Raw genomic sequence first — 23,491 nt, forward strand, 5'->3', positions numbered from 1 at the left:
TCATTATTCGGGGTTTTGTTTATCAGTTACAGGAGGGGCTGGGCACGTACAGTGCATGCAGTGCAGCTGCCTGTTACTACCTGCAATGGAAATGATCAGGTATGGCAGCTTGAGCACTATCTTCACATACTGCAAACTTCCACTGAGAAGCTTTTTAAAAATACTTATTTTGTTGGGTATTTTTTAAGTTTTTCATGTGATTTCATTCAGTACATGAAGTGTGCATGAGCTGGATTGTGGTGATATTTGCAGGTGCCTTTTCACGTTAAGCTGTATGCGTATGCCTTCCTAAAGAATCATGTAGTCAAAAGGGACAATTTATGTATATGATATATGATGAATTTCATTTTAAGATAGGGACAACTAACACCGGGTGAGGGAACACCGGCTGATGGCAGCAGGCGGGGCGGGCCGCCAGGCCGCGGGGAGGCGCTATCAGGTGCGAGAGCCGCTCTAGGCCGCCGTCTCGGTGGTGCCCCTTGGCCGGGCGGTGTGAGGCCGGCTCCCACAATGCCTCGCGCCTCCCCTCCCTCCCTCTCTCTCTCCGTCCCTCCCCGCGGCGGTCACGTGTCCGGCGGGCGCGGCCGTTGTGTTCTCGCGCGGCGGCGGGCGGCTCTCGCGAGAGGGGGCGGGGCTTCGCTCCCGGCTGTCAGCGCGATGAGGAGGCGCCGCCGAGGCCCCCGCAGGCTCCCCCGGGCCGCGCCGCGCTGCCCGCCCCATGGCGTGTGAGACGCCGGGGCCGCCGCCTGCTCCCGGCCCCGCCGCCCGCGCCTCGCAGGTAGGAGCGGGGCTGGGCGGGGGCGGCCGCCGAAGGGGGACGCGGTGACCCGGCGGGGCCCCGCCCGCTCGCTCGCTCCCCCCCCACACACACCCCGGCGCCCCGCGGGGTCCCGGCGCTGCGGATTCCGGTTGGGGAGTGAAGCCGGGCCCGGCCGGCAGAGCGCGGCCTCTGGGCGCCCCGCGCGCCGCCGCACCGATGAGAGGGGCCGTCCCCCGTCGCTAGGCCGCCGGGCAGCCATTTGGTGGCGGCTTCGAAATGACGGCTGGGGCCGGGCGCAGGTGCGCGGCGGGGCCGGGCCGCTGTCAGCTGCCGGGCGGGGCAGGGCGGGGACGGAGCCGCCCTGGCTGCTCCCTGCGCTGCTCCCTTATCTCCCTTATCTCCCGGCCGCGGCGGGGGGAATCCCGGTTTCTCCCTCCCCCGTCAGTGTTGCAGCCCCCGGTGCCCGTAGCCCGTTCCCTGGGGGCCTCCGGTACGGCGCAGCGCTCCCGGTGCTTCCATCGCGGAGCTGCGCTCCAGGGTAATGGTGGAGAGGAGTCATGGTGGAAAACAGGGCCCAGCGCTTCACCCCGCGCATCACGGCCTGAACGCATGAAAAAAGCCGAGCAGGAAGAGCGTGCCTTCGTTCTGCTGATGCTTGGGGTGCGCCGAGGGCTTTAAGTTAAGCGTGGATGTCAGCAGAAAGCGGAGTGAGTGTGAGTGTGGTCGGGGAGCTGTAAGCATCGCTGTGCAGGCAGGGTTTGGAGCAGAGCAGCCTGGACCCGTGAGGGGATGAAATAGTGTCGAGCTGAGACTGACACCCAGAACGTACTCAGGTATAGGGCTGTTTCTTTCCACCTTTAAATGTGAACTTAGAACTTTTGTTGAAGGAGTTGGTGGTAACAGCAGTTCCTGTAGCTGCCCGTTTGGAGGTTCTCTTGTGCCCATTACAGCTTCTCCACAGTGCTGAAAGGAAAACGAAAAGCAGCCTTTCAGATTACAGGGATGTACGTTTGTAGCTGTGACAAAAAAAGGTTTATCATTCCAGTGAGGACGTACAGTTTGCATCTGCTGAATCCAAATACTCCTTTTGACCTTCAGTCCATGTTAAACATTTGGGAATTCTAGTCATTGCATCTTGCTTTATTAACAGAGGTTTTGTTCCATGAAGCACCAAATTCTTATTTATCGCAATGAAATGCTTTCCCAAGGACTGCCTTTTTAGTGAACTTTTCCTTCTTTCTGCATATGGACAAAACTTTCTTCAAGAGGATGTTTCTTACTGACTTGTCTTTCTGCCTTGTTGGAGGTTGTGGTCATTTCTCATAAAAAATACCAAATTCCAACAGTTTGACTTTTAGTTCTTCAAATATCTCCAAGTCTTTATTTTGAATGCTGCTCTTTTTTAGCTGAGGTTTTGTTGGTTGGTGTCTGGAGGGCACAGCTGGCAGTGTATTTTCTCTGAGGTGCACATTGTGTTTTGTGCTTACAAAATGAAAGCAGCTCCGCTATCTGAAAGACGTGGGAACTAATCCACACATCTGAGAGTCCACATTGCCTGGAAATGTTCCTGAAGAGCAGGGAGTTCTTCATCTCTTGTTGAAGTAATTGTGTCAGCATGGATCTGTCTAGAAACAAGTTCCCTTTCTCTTAAGGCAGTCTTAAGTTCAACTGACTTCGGTAGAGAAAAAAAATTCATTTATTTGCCCTTCAGTTAGCTCTGAAAAGTCAGTACTGATACAGGAGCTGAACTCCTGTCAGACTGTGGCAAGGGGAAACTTCTCATTGACACCTATAAATCACCAAAAACCCCACAGTGGTGTTACATAATTATAAGGGAAACATTAAAAATCTGGTGATGGGATTTGAGCTGGCTGGTCTCAAAGAGGAAAGGGCGAGTGTTAAATGTTGAGGATATACTGCCTGGTGTTGACTTGAGGGGGTGGTACCTTAAGTGAGTGAACTTTGGCTGTCACCAAGTGAACAGTGAACCATCATTTGTCAGTGCGTTGTGCTGCTGCTCACAGGCAGTTTAAGGAGGGAGAGGAGATGTAAGGTTTTAATTCCTGAAGAAGATTGCTGTCTTCTCCTGTAAAGCATCCAGTGGGTGTTTTGGCAAAACATAGTCTGGATAGAATTACACATTCTAATATATCACTGAGTTTTTCTCTCGTTGATAACTTTTCTGGAATTTAAAGTAGGCTGCAGATATTCCCAGTTACATCAATGTTCAGTGGAAAAAAAAAATGGATTCGAATATCACTTCTGATGGTCACTAAAGGCTCTCCTTACTATAGAACTTGATGTGTGATGTAAGGAGGTTCATATGTGACAGATATTGTGGACTGTAGAAATAATCAAGTCTGCTCTGTAAAGAGGATTTATTTTAATTTCAAGTCATCATTGCTGAATGATGCAAAGCTGTTATGATTTCTAAGACTTTAATGAAGCTAGTTTTGTAAATGATGGCTACTGAAGAGAAATGAATAAAGGATTGTAGCTGTTGCAGAGAATACGTTAATACTTGCAATTTGGTGACATGAGCCGGTCAGGATGCTTTCAGAACTGCATAACTTGAGAAGGAAGGCTTGGAAAAGTTAGGTCTTTGCAAAGCAAGCAACGATCTAATCTGCATAAATGACACATTAAAACGGAGGTTGTTTAAAAAAGCAGACAAGACACGATCTCTGCAGTCAGCATCAAGAGCGTGTCAATATCAAGGACTCTTTAATTTAATCATTAAATTGATTTTTTTTTTAAGGTTTGCGGATTCAGTCCAAAGTGGACTGTATTGCCTTGGTTTTGTGGAAGCTCTACATAACAAGTTGCCATACTTTTGTTTTATTTTTAAGTCCTCATTTGTAGAGGAGCCTTTGAGCCCTATCAGAGTTGCTCCATTTTTCACTCTCACACAAGATCTGTTAGCAAGCCTGTCCTTTGCATCAGCCTCACAAGGGAGATGGCGAGGAGGCCTTAGCAGAGCAGGCCTGGCATGGAACCACCAGGCTGCTGCTTCTGTTCAGACATGCGTCTGCTGCTGCTCTTCTCTTGCTGGGGGAGCACAGTTCAAGCCTTCAGCCCTTGCTTTCTTTGGCAGGGGCTGATACTTGCACATCCCATGTCTTATAATGACCTATGTCCAGTGGTGTGCAGCTCTGATGGGGAAATGCTCTTCAACCTCATGTTGAACTTCTTTCAATTCAAAGAAAAGAGTTGTTGTAGAATGACACACGTTCTCACTGTGGTAATTGGGGCACGTAGCTGGGGGGAGGTGCTGAATTTTTTCTCCCTTCCTCGAAGAATTGTACCTTGATTTGATCCAACAGCTGGTTAGTAAAAATGCACAAATGATCTTTGCAAATGAGGGAAAATCCAAGTCATCTACTTGGACAGGTGAATGTGAGGCTGAAGTCATCTCTGAGAGCTATTTAGTGCTTTTGTGCGAGGAACGGTTTCAACTGGAGAGACTGAAATTGCCCCCACCTGTACCTGTGTGTTTGACAGCTTTTTTGGAAGGTGGAAATATGGATATGAAGTATTAAAAATGAATTAAGTTTGTATCTCTGTGTGGGTGAGAAATGTAGTTGGTGAATTAGGATGTAAGGCAACACCAGCCACTAAGGGAAGAACATCCCTTTCTCTACTTTTGTGTCGTGTTCTTGTGTTTCTGATGTGGAGCAGTAAATGTCTGCTCCAGCTGTTAGGCCTGAGCTCTGGATATGAATGGATTTGAGAATGAAGCACTGTCAGCATTGTTTCCAGTTAACTCTTCCAGACAGTGCGGGACTCAGCATTCTTTGCAGCACTCCAGAGCCTCGCTGCTTGGTTCTGGCTGCCTTCAGGTTGGCAGGCTGGGAGGGCAGGCAGAGCAAACAGGTAACTGCCGAGCATGGCCCAGTTAACCTGCAAATCTGGACCTTTTTTCAAATACAAACATGAATGAAATGTGTCTGTATTTCAGATAAAAAGCATTTCTGTCCTGTTTACTAGAAAATGATCCGGAGGTTCCAGAGTTCCCATGGGAGAGGAAGACAGTAATAGAAGTGCCATGACTTGGATTAGTTGTACGCCGTGTTGTAGGTTTGGGTAGTTAAAAGTTCATGTAAAATAAGAACATCCAGATCTTACAGCTTCCATCATCTGAAAGTGGTACAGCTGCTCAATGAAGCCTCTGGGGCTTTGCACCCACCCTCCTGTCACTGCTTTGAGTTCCATCAAATGTCCTGGTCTGAAATAATAACAGGGAAGTCAGTGGCTGATCACTGGCACTAAACTCCCTTGCAACCATTTCTGCAGTGGGAAAATGTTTCTGTATTGCGAACAAAATGACTCAACTCTGATATATTATGTAACTTTGAGGCTAGGCGGGTGTTCTTTAGTTTGTCATCTGAAATGCTGCTTTTAATAGTAATACTCTAAAATGTATTGTAGCAATGACGCGTAAACACATTTTACTAAAATATATAAGTATGTGTAAAATTTGCTGTGTCTCACCAAACTCTTGTATGTTTGACCTGTTTCCAGTATGTGGGATGCTTCTGCTTTGGCAAGGAAAAGCAGCCTGGCGTTATGTGTAGATATGGCATATTTAACAGACAGAACAGGTAGACAAAGGATAATGACAGCATTAAAGCACATTTTCCATTTAAAAACAAAACCCCAGTGGCTTCTTGGTTTTCTTTACTTTGTTTTCTTTCTTGTCTCTGTTCAGTTCAAAGCACTGGAGCAATTTGTTCCTCAGGAGTCCCTGAAATTCACTGCTCCTGACAGAGAACAGGAGTTTGTTAAACATTTGGCGTCTGCCTTCTGTAGGAGTCAGTGTGATGGGGAGGAGGAGGTGTGGTGCTTTCTTAAGGCACAGCAGTGCCGGGTGCAGGTGTGGTGGCTTCCTCTTGTTGTGGCTGCCCAAAGCTTTGAGCTGAGAGCTCTCCTCAGCTGTGTGCCAACTTCATTAGACTTGTTCCTGACAAGAAATCTGGAAGTCAGCACATGCTGAGAAGAATCTATTTCTGATGAATAAATGCACAGAGATCTGTACAAATCAGTGATGAGCTCTTCTGTTTTGTTTCCTTTCTGTGCTGGTCAGGGAAACAACTGTTTTAGAAGCCTGTAGAGAGGTGGTGTTTGTTGCGTGTGTCTGTAGTATCTGTGGTTACTGAACGTGGGTACTGTACAGTCTGAGTTGGTATTCTTGCATTTGAGCTGGTTAATCAGTGGTTTGCTCAGAGGCTGCTGGTGACCAGCACCATGCTGGCAGTGGGCTGTGCCTGTAGCAGCCTTCCCTTGCACCTTTCCCTTTGTGAGTCACGATGGCAGCGCTTCCTCGGGCAGACCGTGCTGTACAAAAAGGGATGTAAAGCCCTGGGTTTGGGTCTGGGGTCAGCACAGTGCTGATGACTGTACCTTGGTGTTCCAGGAACGCTGACAGTGTTTCCTGCAAGGCTTTATGCCACAGTTCTGCCCAACCCTTGTGCTGCTGTTTGTGTAGGGAGGTTGAAGCAAGTGTGCTGAAGGATGTGATGGGATTCCTCATAGAGGAATGAAATGCCTTTTTGGGTATGTTGGCTCATTTGTTTTTGCAATTACTTGTTTTGCTTTGGGATTTCAGTGGTTAAAAGATGAATCTAGCAATAGCAGATTAAAGAGAATGTTTTTTCATCACTGCAAGAGCTTTGACTGTGCTTTCAGATGAGCTGGATGAAAATCCGTTGTCCAGTACATGTGAATGTTTTGGCCAATGTTGGAAGCACTGCCTCAGCAGCTTCGTTCTTAAGGGGCAGGTTCAACTTCCAGTTTGTTTTGTTTTATGTTTACTATGGGAATTTGTTTTGGGGGGGTGGGATTTCTGCAAAATATTGAGAAGTGCATTGAGATGGGGACATGTTGTACAAGTGTCCTGTTATTTAAAGGGCACTGAATGTTCATCGTGTTAAATAGAGTTTCTAAACAGATGGCTGTAATTAACATAAAATACTAGAGCACCAAATAGACTCGATATGTGGATGTAATTATTTCAATGATCTGATACTTTAGCATTAATTACATGTTAGCACAGCCAACAGAGGGATCATAGTGAAGAGTTACTGAATTCAAATGCAGGAGAGTGAGCACAGCTTTCTCAAAACAATTACCTTTTCTTTTTTTCCATGATTGGAAAAATAATAATAATAAATACATATATACACACAGAAATGTGTCAGTTAAATATCTAAATATTTGCATTCTAACAAGCTGCTGGGATAGGCTCGTTCAGAGCCTTGAAGTGAACTAACAGGTCTCCAGGTTGCATAGAAAGTCAACAGTGCTGCACATTGCAGTGCAGGGTGGGGCTGTTCTGCTCTCAGCTGAATGTGGGTATGAGTCTTCCCCGAGTTTTGATGTAAATGGTTTCAGTGAACTTCCCAGGCATGTTATCTTTCTCATAGAACTTAAGTTATGTAAAATGCATCGTATTTTAGAACAGTTGTTTGTTTTAATAGGTAGATGTAAAAGATGCATTTTACATCTGAACAGAGAATTTTCAAGAGAAAATAGTAACAAACTGATTGAAGTTACTGCTTGCTTTATCCTCAAGTGTTATCCGTGATTTTCAGTACATCAGATGTTTGCTGAGGTTCTTGTGTCAGATAGAGATGTGAAAAGCAATACTGGGCAGAGCAATCTCTGCCCTTCTCGAGTGTCCTGCCCTGCTCAGGGAGGGAGAGGGAGCTCTGTGATTCTAAGAGAGTCACAGGATTATTACGGTTGGATAAGACCAATAAGATCATCTCATCCAACTGCATCACCACCATGCCTGCTATGCCGTGTCCTTAAAATAGTGCTCATCTCTCATTATTAGTATCGTGTTGTGATTCTCAATGGAAAATGGTTTAATGAAACCTGAGTAAAAACTTCAGAAGGAAAGCATTGCTGTACTTCACTTCAAATGAAGTGAACGCAGGTAACATTTTGTGCCATCCCCACAGGCCTATTCTATAACTAGAGTGTAGTCTTAGAGCTCTGAAAGGTTGAGTTTAGATGAGATTGGATGCTTATGCTCTTTCTGTGCCAGTAAATGTCTTCCTTTTCCTACACTAAACTTGTATTTAATCCTGCAAGAACGACTTTAATGCTATTTATTGTGAATATGTTCAACTTATTGTAGCCTACAGTAATTTAGCTCATTAGCGTTTTTGTACAGTTATTAAACTATCAAAAAGTCGTGGTTTTGAGTATGTTGGTGAAAGCATTCAATGTTAGTCTGTAAAACATTTAAATGGTATTTTTTAAAATTCAAATTAATTCTAAATTACCAGAAAGCACGTTTTAAATAATCTGTTATTTACTTACAGCTGCCAAAACGTAGCACAGTGAAATAATGGTCTTCTAGCCTGCAAAGCAACTGTCCAGCTTCCACAATGCCTGTGCAGGCAGCTCAGTGGACAGAATTTCTGTCCTGCCCAATCTGCTACAACGAGTTTGATGAGAATGTGCACAAACCCATCAGCTTAGGTTGCTCTCACACTGTCTGTAAGACCTGCCTGAACAAGCTTCATCGCAAGGCATGTCCTTTCGACCAGACTGCCATCAATACAGACATCGATGTGCTTCCCGTAAACTTTGCACTCCTCCAGTTAGTTGGAGCCCAGGTATGATTTAAACTGCTCTTTGTTTTGCCATCTCATGTTATTAACATTTACATGCCAGTTACAATACTTGTGCTGATATTTTTTTCCCATTTTTTCTATAAATGGCAAGGCTTTGACTTTGTAGTGTTTTAAAGTCCACAAACACTGTGAAAGGAACCACACCATTTTCAGGTCCTTTCATATCCCAAAAAGTGAAAATACTGGTGTGAAAAGACTCCTGAAATGGGACTGGAGAAAAATGCTTGCTAGAAACTAGACAATACCTGTGACAGTAGTCAGTGGAAGAACAGACCTGCAGATTGCACTTATGTATGGTATACTTCCTTGCAAGGAGTCTCACTTGTGCATGCCATGTGTTCAAAGTAGCTGTTTAGCTGAGTTTTAGAAACATGTCTAGTTTTTTAAAAATATGTATGATAGCTTTTCAGTTGTGTTTTCAGATACTGGCTAATCAGGCCAGGAATGTTCCTTGTTTAGTCTCATAGCAGTGGCAAAACAGTGATTATATAATCAGTACTACACTGTATGGAGACTAAATAAGTCTGTTCTCCTTATGCTGATTCATATGATTTTTCATAATACTCTGTCTATAACACCTGGGTGATGCACTGATGATGCATTTACTTTTCTTTTTAACATTTTATCACATGCTTAGCTGAAGCTATTGATAATAAGACTATCTGTTAGTGTTTTTTCTCAAATTCATCCTTTTTCTTTTTTTTTTTTTTTCCCCCCATGTCTGCCTTGATCTAATATTTGTTTTCCTGGGCTCTAAACTTCTATCGGTGTCTTTCAATCAATTGACTGTATTGTGACTAATGTTCCTTCTATTTTCATAGTCTGACCTTGTTACTCCACTTTGAGTTCTTGTATCAAGTTAAGTTTGATAGTTCTTTTCTTTGAAGGCTTCAAAGTTGTGTGCCTTTGTGCCTGTTTTAAGCGTTTAAATTATTTAACTTTGTTTTTGACTTTTTCATGTTATGTTCTTGCCAGTTGTAAAGCAACCTCACTTGTTTCTCTATAGTAAAGTAAGTGATCATCCTTACAAATCTTGTGTTCTTCAACTATCTTTTAACTACATTCTCCATTAGGTCTTGGTTATTGTTTGTTTGGTTTTTTTTAATCCTACTTTTGTTCTTAACGTGTTGGGTACTAACAGAAATAATCTTTCATTTGTGGTACTTGTCTTTAGTCTTTTCTGTTACTCCTTATTACATTCCACACAACTTAGATGGGTCCTGTCTTTATCTTCCCTAAGAAGCATTGCACATCTGCAGTATTAAGTAATTATGGTAGTGATGTTGGTGCCATCATAGGCTTATCATGTAGGTCAGATGGGTACATATAATTTTTTTCACCTTTTCTTTGCATTTTTTAGGTACCTGATCATCAGACAGTAAAGTTGAGTAATGTAGGAGAGAACAAACATTATGAAGTAGCAAAGAAATGTGTTGAGGATTTGGCGCTCTATTTAAAGCCATTAAGTGGAGGAAAAGGTAAGTTTCCACCGAACAGTGGAACTTTGGTACAGCAGTTTTGGTGTACTTTTAACAGCACTGTGGTTTTTAGACATCAGTGCGCTAATTCCCTTGTTTTTGTAATAACATTTTCTCCCGTGTCTTATTCACACTTGTGACAATTGATTCTTGATTTCAAGTTTACAAATACTTTTTTAATATTTGATATTTCCATGGGACTAACTTCTTTCTAAAACTGATCTTTCCTCAAAGGATGAGTTTGATGTCAGTTTAAGACTAATTAAGATTATTTTTGCTAATGAGTTACCCAGAATTGCCCAAGAGAAATGATGATACCTGTGATTAGAATTCAAGTCCTAGAGACATACTGTTGTACATTTTTGTTTTCTCTACCTAGATTAATTTGTCCAATTAAAAGCAATAGTTTTTTCTTTTCTCTCTTTTTTTGAAGGTGTTGCTAGCTTGAATCAGAGTGCACTGAGCCGTCCAATGCAAAGGAAGCTTGTGACACTGGTGAATTGTCAGCTGGTAGAGGAAGAGGGTCGAGTTAGAGCTATGAGAGCAGCTCGATCACTGGGCGAGAGAACCGTTACAGAATTGATCTTGCAGCACCAAAATCCTCAGCAGCTTTCTGCCAATCTTTGGGCTGCTGTCAGGGCACGAGGATGTCAGTTTCTAGGACCAGGTACAGTACCTGCAGAATCTGCAACATGTAAATATAAATGTATCTTAACACATAAAAAAAAAATCTTGGAAGCTTTTTCTGTGCAGTTGAAAGTGCCATGACGTCTGTTTTTCAGCTTTAAATGAGAAAGAGAGGGAGGAGAAAAAAGACTACATGGTAGTAAAATCTCCTTTCTTAAAAGGTTGGGGTTTGTTGTTTTTTGTTTTGTCTTCATTGATGGTCGATGGAAATTATGAAGAATTGATTCAGAACTGCTGGCAAAGAAACATGGATAAATCAGCTTTCTTCACAGCCTGCTATGCAGTGGAACTGTAACACAGGCTGGTTGTACCGCTGCCTTGGATCAGATTTTGATGCTAAAGTGCAAATTTATCTTGTTTATACTTAAGCTGTAAATACAATCGATGAACTAATTTTAGATACTTCTGAAGTAGCAAATTTCTTAAAATATGTTTACAAAGTTTTGTTTTATTTTTGGTTAGTGAAGTAAAAATAAGGAATTGTGTTCAGGATGATTCATACATTTCTGCATATGGTGTTAATACATGATAGCCATGATTTCTGGCAACATATTTCTATTCCTTTCTTATTTTTGTGTGCTAAAGCTATGCAAGAGGAGGCACTGAAACTTGTATTACTGGCACTGGAAGATGGCTCCGCACTCTCAAGAAAAGTTCTGGTACTTTTTGTGGTGCAAAGGCTAGAACCAAGATTTCCTCAGGCCTCTAAAACAAGCATTGGTCATGTTGTGCAGCTACTGTATAGAGCATCATGCTTTAAGGTACAATATCAGAATTTGAAGTTTGTTACTGTGAACAAGTGCAATTCCAAGGAACCCTTCTTAGAATTAATCTTTTATATGTAAAATGTTATATAAATTCTGTTTCAGTACATTCAAATGTGCAGTGAAAAACTGACATGAAGTTATCTAATATTTAAAGATCCCTGTAAAAGGAACGAGTGGTCATGTGTTGATTGAAATCACCTTTGTAATTACTTCTCATTACTAATTGTTGTCTATCAGCTGGAAATTTCTCTCTCCTGAGAGAGGCATGAAATTTAACTCTACAGACACTCCTCACCTGCTACAGGAAGAAATAAAATGATTTGTCATAATCATGTTTGATCTTATGTGGATTCATAAGAGTAGGTCTGGCCAGATGTGTCAGACTGGCCTGGATGCTCTCAAAGCTTGAAGTCCAATTCTGGAGACGATTTCTGGAATACTGTAATCCTGGGTGCTTCTGTGGTGACCGTAATATCTAATATATCATGATGTCATAAAACAAAAACGATGAGACTTCTTGTACACTTTTATGGCAAATGTCTTAAATAAGAGTTCACTTAACATTTATAGTGGAGAATATTTACCAGAGAGGCCAAGTTTTCTACCTTTGTATCACTTCAGTCAACTTGAGAGGCTTCCTCTTTTCTTTAATCTTCTAGCATTGGGCAGCAAAAGCTACTGGAAGAACTGCTGAATATCTGACTGTATCAGATAACTGTTTTGTATGCTTTGTGACTTAAGCAAATCTGATTGCTTGGTTGTGAGTAGTGGAGTTGATATCACAATTTAGCACTAGTGATCCTGCTAAAACTTGAAGAGCTGGCTGTTCTGCCTGTGTGCTGCTCATTAAAGTGGATGAGTAAATGGGGGGGGGGGGGGAGGGGAAGTGAAGAAAGTAAATAATCTGTTAAATATCAAGAAGAAATATGCATTTGCATTTTATTCTATGTAGCTTTTTTTTCCTGGCAGATTGGAGGTTTCTTGTTAAAAGTGTGTTTATGCATCATTGTTCATTAGGTCACTAAAAGGGATGAAGATTCTTCTCTGATGCAACTTAAAGAAGAGTTTCGGAGTTACGAGGCTTTGCGGAGAGAACATGATGCCCAAATTGTTCACATTGCCATGGAAGCAGGACTTCGAATATCACCAGAACAGTGGTCTTCCCTTCTTTATGGTGACCTGGCACATAAATCTCACATGCAATCCATTATTGACAAGGTTCGTCAAAGGGCAGGTTTTAGTACCTTTTGGTATTTGACTCTTCAGTGGTATAATAAAAGTCCAGTAATTTCTTCAGTTATCTTTTTGTCTTTAGTTTTATCAAATATTAAGTAAAACCAGAATGAAAGCTTTTCCCTGCTGTAGTATATTCTTCATGTGAAGGCATATTGTTTTTCAGTAGCTTGTGTCTCGTGTCTTATGATGAAGCTTCATAGGGCAGATTCTGAGCTGAGAAACAATTTCTCTCCACTGATACTTGCTGTATGCCATCTGAAGACACTATATGTTGCAAGTGGGAGATAATGCAACGGAAATCTTCTTAAAATTGATACTTCACAGTTGTATGAAGTGCACTAACACTCACTTTACTTTCAGCTCCAATCTCCAGAGTCTTTTGCAAAGAGCGTGCAAGAACTGACGATCGTCTTGCAGCGCACAGGTGATCCTGCAAACTTAAACAGGCTGAGACCTCATTTAGAGCTTCTGGCAAACATTGACCCAAATCCAGGTAAGCAAGCAAAGTTGTTGTTTTGTTTTATTTTTTTAAAATCACATCATTAATATCAAAGTGAAGTAAATTGTATAAGATGATAATTGTCATTACTGATTTCAAAATTCCAGTTAAAGTAGTGCTATCACAAAATCATCTTCAGGATTTTCTGAGCTGTACCCTTGTCCTCGATGTTTTGGAAAAAGTTCTCTTATTTATGATTCCTTGGAAATTACTTATGACAAACCTGCTTTTAATGATTTTTTTTTAGATGCAGCATCTCCAACATGGGAGCAGCTGGAAAATGCAATGGTGGCTGTAAAGACGGTGGTACATGGGCTGGTGGATTTCATTCAGAATTACAGTAGAAAAGGCCATGAAACTCCACAGGTTACTATATTTCTTCATTGTGTCATATGTCTTAATGTACACATTGCAATATGCAACTCTTAAGATTTCCTGTTATTAATTACTGAAATATTGATGGTCTTTTCTGTGGAGTAATCAATAATACTGTTATCTGCTGCATTCTAGTTTTGTAAACAACATTTTCAAATATGGAATACAGCAGAGCTACATACACTGAGATCCATACAAGTGTGTAGTGTCTACCTCACCAACAAGCAATTCCTTAGCTTTCTGATGAAAGACAGTTAAAAATATCTTGAATATGTTTGCGTGCTTATTTTAAGCCTATTTTTGTGTTTTTGTTTGTAAATGGAATATATTTTATTTGTGTTTTTTAAGCCACAACCAAATAGCAAATACAAAACAAGTATGTGCCGAGACCTTCGACAGCAAGGTGGATGTCCAAGAGGAACCAACTGTACGTTTGCTCATTCTCAGGAAGAGCTTGAAAAGTGAGTATTAGAGATTTTCAGTTTAAATCCGAGCAGTTACCTTAGAACTCTGAAAATAGTTTCTGAGGTGTATTTATTCATTCTGAACAATTAATTAATCTCTTGAAATTACAACTCCAATGTGAAGTTGAAGGTTCAGTAAAGAAACATCTACCAACTAATTCCAATTCTGGTTTTTTGTTTGTTTTTTTTTACCTATATGGAATAAAGTTTTCTTTTCTGAAACAGATTCTAGGCTCAGTGTCTGTCAGAGATTGGATATACCTCTCACAGGAAAGAAAATGTTAATTATATTTTAATTGACTAAGGAATGAACTGAGTTATTTAGATAATATGTAACATATGTATTCTTTAATCTGTTTTCACCCAGTTCTCTTTCCAAAGGACTGCACACGCAGATGTTCCATAGGAGATGATCTTTGATTACAGGGAGGGTACTGATGTTCTACTTAAGTTATGCTGAACTGTTGAAAATAGACAGCAGTGTGAAGTCCTGTAATTTTTTGCTATCATCCTCTCCAATCTCTTATTAGTTTTACAATTACATTAAACTGCACAATAAGTACTTCTTAAATCATCTGTGTTTTGTGTGTTTATGTGTTTGTTTGTAGATATCGCTTGAGGAACAAAAAAATCAGTGCAACAGTGAGAACATTCCCCCTTCTAAATAAAGTTGGCGTTAATAGCACCGTCTCAACCACTACAGGAAGCGTAATTTCTGTCATAGGAAGCCCTGAAGCAACAGGGAAGATGGTGCCAAGTACTAATGGAATAGCTAATCTAGAAAGTGGTGTTCCCCAATTGATCCCTCGCTGTGCAGACACTTCCTTAAGAGCTTTGGAGAACACCAAGAAGGCAGGGAAGAGTGGAGCCAATGGACAGAATGTTTCTGGATCCCCTACAGAATCACTACCTGAAAAGTAGGTAACATTTTTTCATAAAAATAGCAAAGCACAACATTAGATGATAAAGGAAGACAAGCTTATGAATCACAAATCATACATATTGAATTCTGGTCCTGCTGTGCAATTGTGGCTGTTGCTTACTGGCTGCAGACTTGTGAACTATCATTATACAAAGATTAGATCTGAGTTGTCAGAATCAGCACCAATTGTTTTAGCTGCTAAATAGTTCCATGTGATATAAAAGTGTAAGTTTCTCCCCGTATTTAAAATTTTACTGATATCTTACTTAGTATTTGGTTATTGCATAAAACAAAAAGCCTGCATTCAATAACAGATGTTTCCTGGAAGCAAGAAGAGTACATGTGGTATATTTTATCAAGAAAAATCCCTTTAATCCTAGAAATCTTCCACTTTTGGGATTTTCCCTTAAAATTGTTTTGGTACTTCTCCATAAAGCACTGATTCCTTAAATTTTTCAAACCCTGTGTCTTTGCTAGAATACATTTGCAAGTGTTATGGAAGGTTACGAGTACATCACAAAACGTATATATAAGCTTTTGAGTTCTCTTATGAGAAAGTCTGAGACTAAATAATTTGGGGTGCTAAAATTCTAGAGTAAGTAACTTCACCCAAATTTTTGCACTACATACATGTATGTACACTGAGAGATGGTTAACCAAAATACATAAAGATCTGTTTAATGATTTCTTGTTAATCCTTTTCAGTAAAATTGGTTCTCCACCCAAGACTCCTGTAAGCCAGGCAGCAGCTACCTCAGCTGGTCCCCCTAATATTGGAACAGAAGTGAATTCTGTGCCTCCAAAGTCCAGCCAATTTGTTCCCAGAGTACCTGTTTACCCTCCACATTCTGATAATGTTCAGTATTTCCAAGATCCCAGAACTCAGCTGTCGTATGAAGTTCCACAGTACCCACAGACAGGTGAGTACAAGACACTGAGTCAAGAGTAGGTTTGAATTTTCATCTAGATATGCCTGCACGTTCTGTAGGTAGAAATAACATATTTTAATTCTATGGATTTTTATTTTTATTTTATTTCAAGACCATCTGAACCTTCACTCAGTATAATACTGTCTTCCATCCCTGATGGCAGGGACTTGTAGTCAGCTCCCATTACCAATGGTTCTCACCTTTGATTGCTGCATATTATGCAGCTGGTACCTCAGTATACAGAATTTGAACCACGTGGTCTCCCATGTACTTTTTCCTTTGTTACACTGGATTGCATTTCATTAGGCTTGCTCATCTCATGCTCTGTCCATGGAGGTTATCCATGGACAAGATTCATCCCCAGATGAACATTGAGCATTCAACCACAAAGAGAGATACAGTATTGCATTATGTATTATTAGGAGAAATTTTTTCCTGCTATAGGCATTCAGAGTCCTGGAGGAGAAGTGTTTTCATGTTCTGTGAGACTCTTTATACTTGCTTAGCTGTTTTTGAAAGATTTCAGTTATGTTTTTAGGCTTGGTGTGCATGTTTATATTCAAACCATTAGGAGTTTGCTCTAGCATCAGATCATTCACAAATGATCAGAAGAAATGACAGAGGTGTTCAGACAGCTCTTTCCAATGAGGAGTGAACAAAGTGTGAAACTGTCATTTAGAAACCTTTGAAATTGCTTATCTTTTTTTTTTAGCAATGTAGTTTTCTGTTTTAGAGATGTTATTTTACTTTCATGTATAAAGACATGTTTAAAATGTTGACTATGGTTACATACATAGTTAAATCATACTATATGGGAGCAGTGGCAGGGAAGCTCTGTTCTCCAAATTGGGTCAAGCTGATAAAGGATCACTGCTACATCTGCAAATATGGTTGACATATATAAATTTTATTCCAGAGAGGCTATGGGGTTGATAGTGAGATTTTAGAACTGTGCTGCACTTTATTCTCTAAAGATACTTAACCCCACTAGTTTCAGTTATAGAAGGTGTAAAATTCTGTGTTACTTGTGATCACATGAAATATACCTTTTTCCAATTTTCAAGGATACTATCCACCACCTCCAACAGTACCAGCTGGCGTGGCTCCCTGTGTTCCTCGCTTTGTGAGGTCCAATAATGTTCCAGAATCCTCCCTCCCACCTGCTTCCGTGCCATATGCCGATCATTACAGTACGTTTCCACCTCGAGATCGACTGAGTTCTCCTTACCAACCTCCTCCTCCTCAGCCGTATGGACCAGTTCCTCCTGTCCCTTCTGGAATGTATGCTCCAGTTTATGACAGCAGGCGCATCTGGCGCCCACAGATGTACCCACGGGATGATATTATCAGGAGCAATTCTTTACCTCCTATGGATGTGATGCACTCATCTGTCTATCAGACATCATTACGTGAGAGATACAACTCTTTGGATGGGTACTACTCTGTGGCTTGTCAACCTCCAAATGAGCAGAGGACTGTGCCTTTACCAAGGGTAAGTGAAAGCCAGACAGGAAGGAGGGATTAAGGCTTAATTCTGAAAGTTGTTACTGAAAAGGTGATAAATAATTAGTATTTAGACCTGTTCCGTTTTGTTGGGTTTACAGAGGCCAAGAAATATGTCCCAAACAAAGTCTTTTTCTAACTGAATAAAATGGGCCTGTAATGTTGATTACTATTATCTGGATTAGGACCAGAACCCTTCTGCCTATTAGATTTCTGCATGTGCTGTTTGAATGAACTATATATTTAAGATTTGAGTTACTATATGTGAACCAGGTTCTCTTCCAAATCCTTGCAAGATTCTTCTAATGATATCAGTAGAAGACCACAGACCCAAGGGAGTGTGTTTTCCAAGTGTGCCCCCTGCAAGTATTCACCTTCTGGTGAGAGTATGGTAGGATAAACAGTCTTGTATTTGTTACTGCTAGGAGCCTTGTGGTCACTTGAAGTCTGGGTATGATGAACAATTACGACGGAAGCCAGAACAATGGGCTCAGTATCACACGCAGAAAACTCCTCTTGTATCATCAACCCTTCCTATGGCAACACCATCTCCAACGCCACCTTCTCCTCTCTTCAGCGTAGATTTCAATACAGAGGTGGGGAACTTTATTTTCCCTTCCTGTTTCTGTAAGATGCCATTTAATATCTCTAGTAAAGATTTTCCACCTGCCACTTGTTCAAAAAATGATTTTAGCCTTTTAGTAAGAAGAGAGTAGTATCTCACTACAAATGCATTCAATTTGTAGTAAACTGATTGTAAACATGATTTCTGAAAAAAACTTGAAGTGAGGAAGTGATTTGATTTACCCACACTAAAGGAAGCGTCACTCCATTGAACTTTCTTTCTGAACATCCTCAATTGTTTTGTGTTTTTTTGTTTGAATTTTTTTTTTCCAAAATAGGGAATTACAGGTTTTTTTCCACCAAGATGGACCATTTCTTTTATGTTCCAGTTGGCATCATAGCATGATGAGTAGACTAAATCAACCTTAGCATGGAGAATAAACACCTCTTAAAAATGACAAAATACTTTGGTAGAACAACTCTGTAAACAATAATGGAAATTTAATAAATAGAAACTGTTTGCTTTGAAGAGGAAAAAGAAACAAAGCAATAATGATGCAGTGTGTATTTTTTTTGTTACTTAAATGCATCCAAGAGATTCTTGAGAACTATTGTACCAAATGCTCTTTGTAGATTGACAATTTCATTGTTGACATTTGAGGTGTTACATGGTGATTATTCAGAATAGGTTTTGCAAGGTGTATAAACCTGAAGTGAGTGCATTCAGAGTATATCAGATTTTGAGTCTTAATCCATGTTGAAGTGTTCTGTGTCACTCTTCTGTCACTGGCTTCTACCTTAAATAAAAATGCATGACATCCTCTGAATTAAATTACTGCAGGTAGCTGCATGAAGAAACCTGCCACTAGTATAGCAACATTGATGTCAGCCTCTTATCTTGACAAGTCAGTTATTTGTACTGGGAAAGCCTTGACAACTGTCAACTGTACTACTAGTTTAAAATATGTTTGTGAACTGGTTTATGGTTTCCCCCAAGTCAAGTCTTGATTCCCCAAGTTCCTTGATTCACTTTGAGGAGATTGTGATTAGATAGCAGTAAATGTTTTTTTGGTTTTTTGGGTTTTTTTCGTATTTTAAGACTGAATTCCCTTTTTGTATTATTTACTTTCTATTTATTCCCTTTTCTGTAGTTCTCTGAGAGTGTCAGTGATTTGAGTGGAACTAAATTTGAGGAAGATCATCTCTCTCACTATTCACCATGGTCTTGCGGCACTATTGGCTCTTGTATAAATGCTATCGACTCAGAGCCTAAGGATGTGATTGCCAATTCAAATGCTGTGTTAATGGTAGGGGTTCTCTGCATGTTACCTCATTAATGTAATGATACTTATATGCTAAAGTATCTTCTGTTTGATTAAACAAGTTTTTTTTTAATTGATAGCTAATATTTTTGATATTTTAGTTCAAAGTAACCTAGCCCATATGAAATTGTTTAGCATATCTTTTTAGTTGTTGTAAACTCTGTTTACATCTGGCAGGATGTAATGCAAGGAATAAAATTGTCAGACATCTGAAATGACCATTTTAATAACATGTCTCTGTAAATCAAACTAGTAGTCAAAATGTTTTGAGTAGGTGACTTATAAGTAGATAAGTCTTACTAATTTTTGAATCTGCTTTTTAACTGTTGGAGTGACGGGATAAAAGCCTTTTGACTTCTCAATCCCATCTCTCTCACACATCATAGTTTTTGTGTACATATGTATTTGCAATTTGAGGGATCTAAAATATTAGTCTCGTAATATGTTGCACAGACAGGACTGACCTGTTGGTACTGTCATTGTGGCCATTCCAGAGCAGGTGTTTCCATTGCGGAAACACATTTCTTATTTGGTTCAAGCAGAGTTGTCCATGCTGTATGGATGAATTACTGGCCTTTTTGGGGTTCTAAGACTTTCTGTGCTCCTGTTATTTCAGTGAATCTTTTAAAGTTTATCCTAAGAGCAGTGTACGCTTTTCTGAAGTGGTACAGAGAAAGCTGAAATACTGTGGACTCAGGATAATTAGCATGAATTTAATGTTGGCTGCTTCATATTCCAAGTATCAGAGTTATTTTCCTAGACTACACTTCTTATTTCAATGGAAGGCACATTCTCCTCTAGTAACAGTTCAATGCCAAGGAATCTATGGAGGGGAAGAAATACAACTTAATGATAATATAATCATTTGTTTTCCATAAGGAGGAAAAAAAGTACTTTGAGAAACAAAAAATGTGATTTGAATCATGGCACACACCTTGCATTTGGAGGGGTAAAAGCTTGTGATTTTAGAGATTTTCTGCCATGTAATATAGCAGATTTTTTTCATGTTCTCTGAAAGAAGTGAAACAAAGTCTAGTCACTTCCCAAGCCTTTTTGATACTATCTTCAGATACTGGAGATATTACTGAAGGACCTTGAAGCATCCTGGAGTTCTTTTTTGTCTGGAAGCACTAGAATGGAGAAGCAAAATTATTTCTTCCAATGCTGACAGTAGCATTAAAAGGCAGTAGTTAAATCATTGCGGCCCATCTTGTCTCTAGTTGAACAGATTTTCATCATTGTACTCAGCAACAGTGATCAGAAAGTCATTGGCATATTGAGTCATCCGAATGACCTCAAACAAGTCCATTTATCTCTTTCTGTTTCCTGAATTTGTAGGATTTGGACAGCGGGGATGTTAAAAGGAGAGTGCATTTATTTGAAACTCAGAGAAGGGCAAAGGAAGAGGATCCTATAATCCCATTTAGTGATGGACCGATCATTTCCAAGTGGGGTGCAATCTCCAGGTCATCCCGCACGGGTTATCACACAACAGATCCAATTCAGGCCACTGCTTCCCAAGGAAGTGCAACTAAGCCCATCAGTGTATCAGGTACAAGTACAGGCTTCATACTGACAATACAGTGTCTATCATTAGCATTTCATCAGCAATGGAAATGCGAAGAACTAAACATACCTGTATACCCCACTTTTTAAGAACGGAGAAGGTAATTAATTGTATTTTAAATTGTTGCAGATTATGTTCCTTACGTTAATGCTGTTGACTCAAGATGGAGTTCTTATGGCTCAGATTCAGCTTCATCAGCACATTATGCAGAACGGTATGGACTTCCTGTGTTTTCTGTAGCTTGCTAATGTTCAAAATCCTGAATGCTATTAAAACAAACAAAAAATTTCTAATAGACTTTAATTTTAAAATAACAGACTTCTCTGTCCCCTGCAAAGCCTTGGAAAACATGTCTTAAAATGAATGGGATTCAGGCACTGCCAATCTGTCTCACCCAGACCTGTGATCTTGAGTAGTTCCTCAAGTGTTTTCTTGTCGAACCTCTTCTATATTTTAACAAAGATGTTTACTTCATATAATGCCCTGGGACACTGCTAGTATGCTCTTCCTCCCTTGCCTTGAAGAGCTTGTTACCTTAGTCACCTAGTTTGTCCAGCAGTCCTTTTGAATCCTTTGCTTTTAGAATATTTGTTTTCAATTCTTAATTTTTACCTTTTTTTCTCTCAAAGGGACAGATTTGTAGTTACAGATTTGTCTGGTCACAGAAAGCATTCCAGCACTGGAGATCTATTAAGTATTGAATTACAGCAGGTAAGATCAGATAAACCACGTACTTAAATAAATACCATTAAATTAGTTTTCTTAGTGTAATCTATAGAAAGAAGTAATATTAATAAAATGATCACTAAGTTACCAATACATCAATACCAGAACACTTATTATGATTCGTAAAGACAGCTTGTATGAGCTGCTCTATTGACATCAGTAAGGCTGTTTGTGGTAGAAAGAAGTGGGCTTGGTAAATGTCAGCAAATGCAGGACAGAACAGATGTTGGACATTTATAGAATGCATAGTTATACATCTGATGAGGGAGCTGTTCTTTTTGTGACCCGAGTTCTATTGCTGTTTGCCAAAACGTAGTTAAGTGTAGCTGTAGGTAATTGATATGTTGTTTGTTTGTTTTTCCATAGGCCAAAAGTAACTCATTATTACTTCAGAGAGAGGCAAATGCACTAGCCATGCAACAGAAGTGGAATTCTCTAGATGAAGGCAGTCGACTTACCTTAAATCTTTTAAGCAAGGAAATTGATTTGAGGAATGGTGAGGTAAAGCAAGGGGTGATTGGGATGAAACAAATCTTTGAGATTTATATGCACACAGATTCATTTTTAATTCTGATGTTACAAAATAACTTGTAAAAAATTTGCTGCAAGTTACTGTTGTTGCGCCTGGACTGGCTGTTCTGCTACTCCAAGCATATGTCTAGAAAGTGGAAATGTAACCATCCATTTCACTGTGAACCTTGCTCTTTGCTCTACTTGTGTGTGTTAAAAATCTAAATCTTAATGAACTCTACAAAAATTTCCATTCTGGTATTCATTTTCTCTTTCTGTACTTTACTAATAGATTTTGCTGTGTATTCTGTTTTGTCTATACCTGAAGTTCTATTTGTGTTTCGTATCATTTAGCTCTTTTGTGTCATACAAATGTTGTGTCCTAGGAATACACCTTCTGTTTTCATTCTAATACATGACTGCAGTGGGAAGCAGGTGAAAAGCCAACCTGATGTTTACAGAAAGTGTTTCATTTTTTCAGACTGATTATAGTGAAGACTGTGCCGATACAAAGCCAGATCGAGACATTGAATTGGAGCTATCTGCCCTTGATACAGATGAACCTGATGGGCAGGGTGAACAAATAGAAGTAAGTTCGAAAATGTGTGTCTAAGTAAGATCCTTTGATTAATTATTAAAGAATTTCTAACATTTTTCTTTATAAACTAGTAATTTATGTTAATAGCAAAGCCTTTTGTCCTACTTTTTGTAGTGATATCAAGCATTTCTCTTATTTTAACACCAGGGGTCTCATATTTCTTATTCAGATACCTGGCTGCTGATACTACCTAAGTGCTAAGCTGCTGGAGTTTCCTGTAATTTCAAACAGTTGATTAGCATGGAATCTAGATTTAAGTCATGATCTTATCAGGAATCTGCTTCTTCTCATGTCAGCTTTAAAGCTGTGAGAAGATGGAGATGCTTAAAGAGCTCCTGAAATTTCTGATGAGGTCATGCCTACAGCTAGGGAGCTTCTTGAAAAGGTTTTGTTTGAATTTCAATCCTTTTAGGAATTCACAATTTATAGCATATTACTTTTTTAAAAACAACAAACCAACAACAAAAACCCACAAAACTGTGTTAAAGAAATCTGATGAGATAAACAGAAATGAAGCATCATGGGCTTTCCTATAGCAAAATGCAATAGATATTCCAATCATATGATGTAAAAATAAGGAGATATAGGAGAGTATAATAGGAGAATCTAAAACTAGTAGCAACATTATAACAGTTTTTCCTTCTCTCCTATAGGAGATCCTGGATATACAGCTAGGTATCAGTTCTCAAGATGATCAGCTGCTCAATGGAACAACTGTAGAGAATGGGCATCCACTAAAGCAGCACCAGAAAGAATCTATGGAACAGAAGAGACAAAGTTTAGGTGAAGACCTTGTGATTCTGTGAGTGTTAGAGAAAACAGCAGTGTCTGCCAGTATTAGACAAACAGAAGCAGCAAAATAGTTGTGTGTTTAAGGATGAACTGCGCACCTATTCAGACTTGGGTTAGACATCTGCATTGCGTATATGTGGTGAAGTGAG

General features: G+C 40.0%; 1 protein-coding gene and 1 non-coding gene across 6 annotated transcripts in view; both read left to right on the top strand.

The window, feature by feature from the left end:
• The first annotated feature begins 620 nt into the window (after positions 1-620).
• Positions 621-23,491, top strand: part of RC3H2 (ring finger and CCCH-type domains 2) — a 28,623-nt gene continuing 5,752 nt past the window's right edge. The window contains exons 1-20 of one of the 5 annotated variants that reach the window (XM_085521062.1): positions 621-778; positions 8,089-8,385; positions 9,764-9,881; positions 10,315-10,548; positions 11,154-11,329; positions 12,353-12,553; positions 12,932-13,064; positions 13,318-13,436; positions 13,794-13,906; positions 14,518-14,826; positions 15,537-15,751; positions 16,825-17,252; positions 17,689-17,859; positions 18,979-19,134; positions 20,488-20,701; positions 20,846-20,930; positions 21,346-21,427; positions 21,809-21,943; positions 22,434-22,541; positions 23,204-23,352. In XM_085521062.1, the coding sequence (XP_085377188.1) occupies positions 8,155-8,385; positions 9,764-9,881; positions 10,315-10,548; positions 11,154-11,329; positions 12,353-12,553; positions 12,932-13,064; positions 13,318-13,436; positions 13,794-13,906; positions 14,518-14,826; positions 15,537-15,751; positions 16,825-17,252; positions 17,689-17,859; positions 18,979-19,134; positions 20,488-20,701; positions 20,846-20,930; positions 21,346-21,427; positions 21,809-21,943; positions 22,434-22,541; positions 23,204-23,352 (3,377 nt within the window). In that variant the 5' untranslated portion in view covers positions 621-778; positions 8,089-8,154. Of the gene's footprint in view, positions 1,060-1,575; positions 1,594-8,088; positions 8,386-9,763; positions 9,882-10,314; positions 10,549-11,153; positions 11,330-12,352; positions 12,554-12,931; positions 13,065-13,317; positions 13,437-13,793; positions 13,907-14,517; positions 14,827-15,536; positions 15,752-16,824; positions 17,253-17,688; positions 17,860-18,978; positions 19,135-20,487; positions 20,702-20,845; positions 20,931-21,345; positions 21,428-21,808; positions 21,944-22,433; positions 22,542-23,203; positions 23,353-23,491 lie in introns of those variants that run through there. The other 4 variants (XM_085521066.1, XM_085521064.1, XM_085521063.1 and 1 more) reach the window with 4 other exon arrangements.
• LOC116654193 (small nucleolar RNA SNORD90) lies at positions 12,736-12,843 on the top strand. The gene has a single exon (XR_004309177.1). It is a non-coding gene; the product is annotated as a small nucleolar RNA SNORD90 (small nucleolar RNA).

This window comes from Coturnix japonica, chromosome 21 (genome assembly GCF_054131305.1).
Source record: "Coturnix japonica strain WE chromosome 21, WE-NBRP24, whole genome shotgun sequence".
Taxonomy (NCBI): domain Eukaryota; kingdom Metazoa; phylum Chordata; class Aves; order Galliformes; family Phasianidae; genus Coturnix; species Coturnix japonica.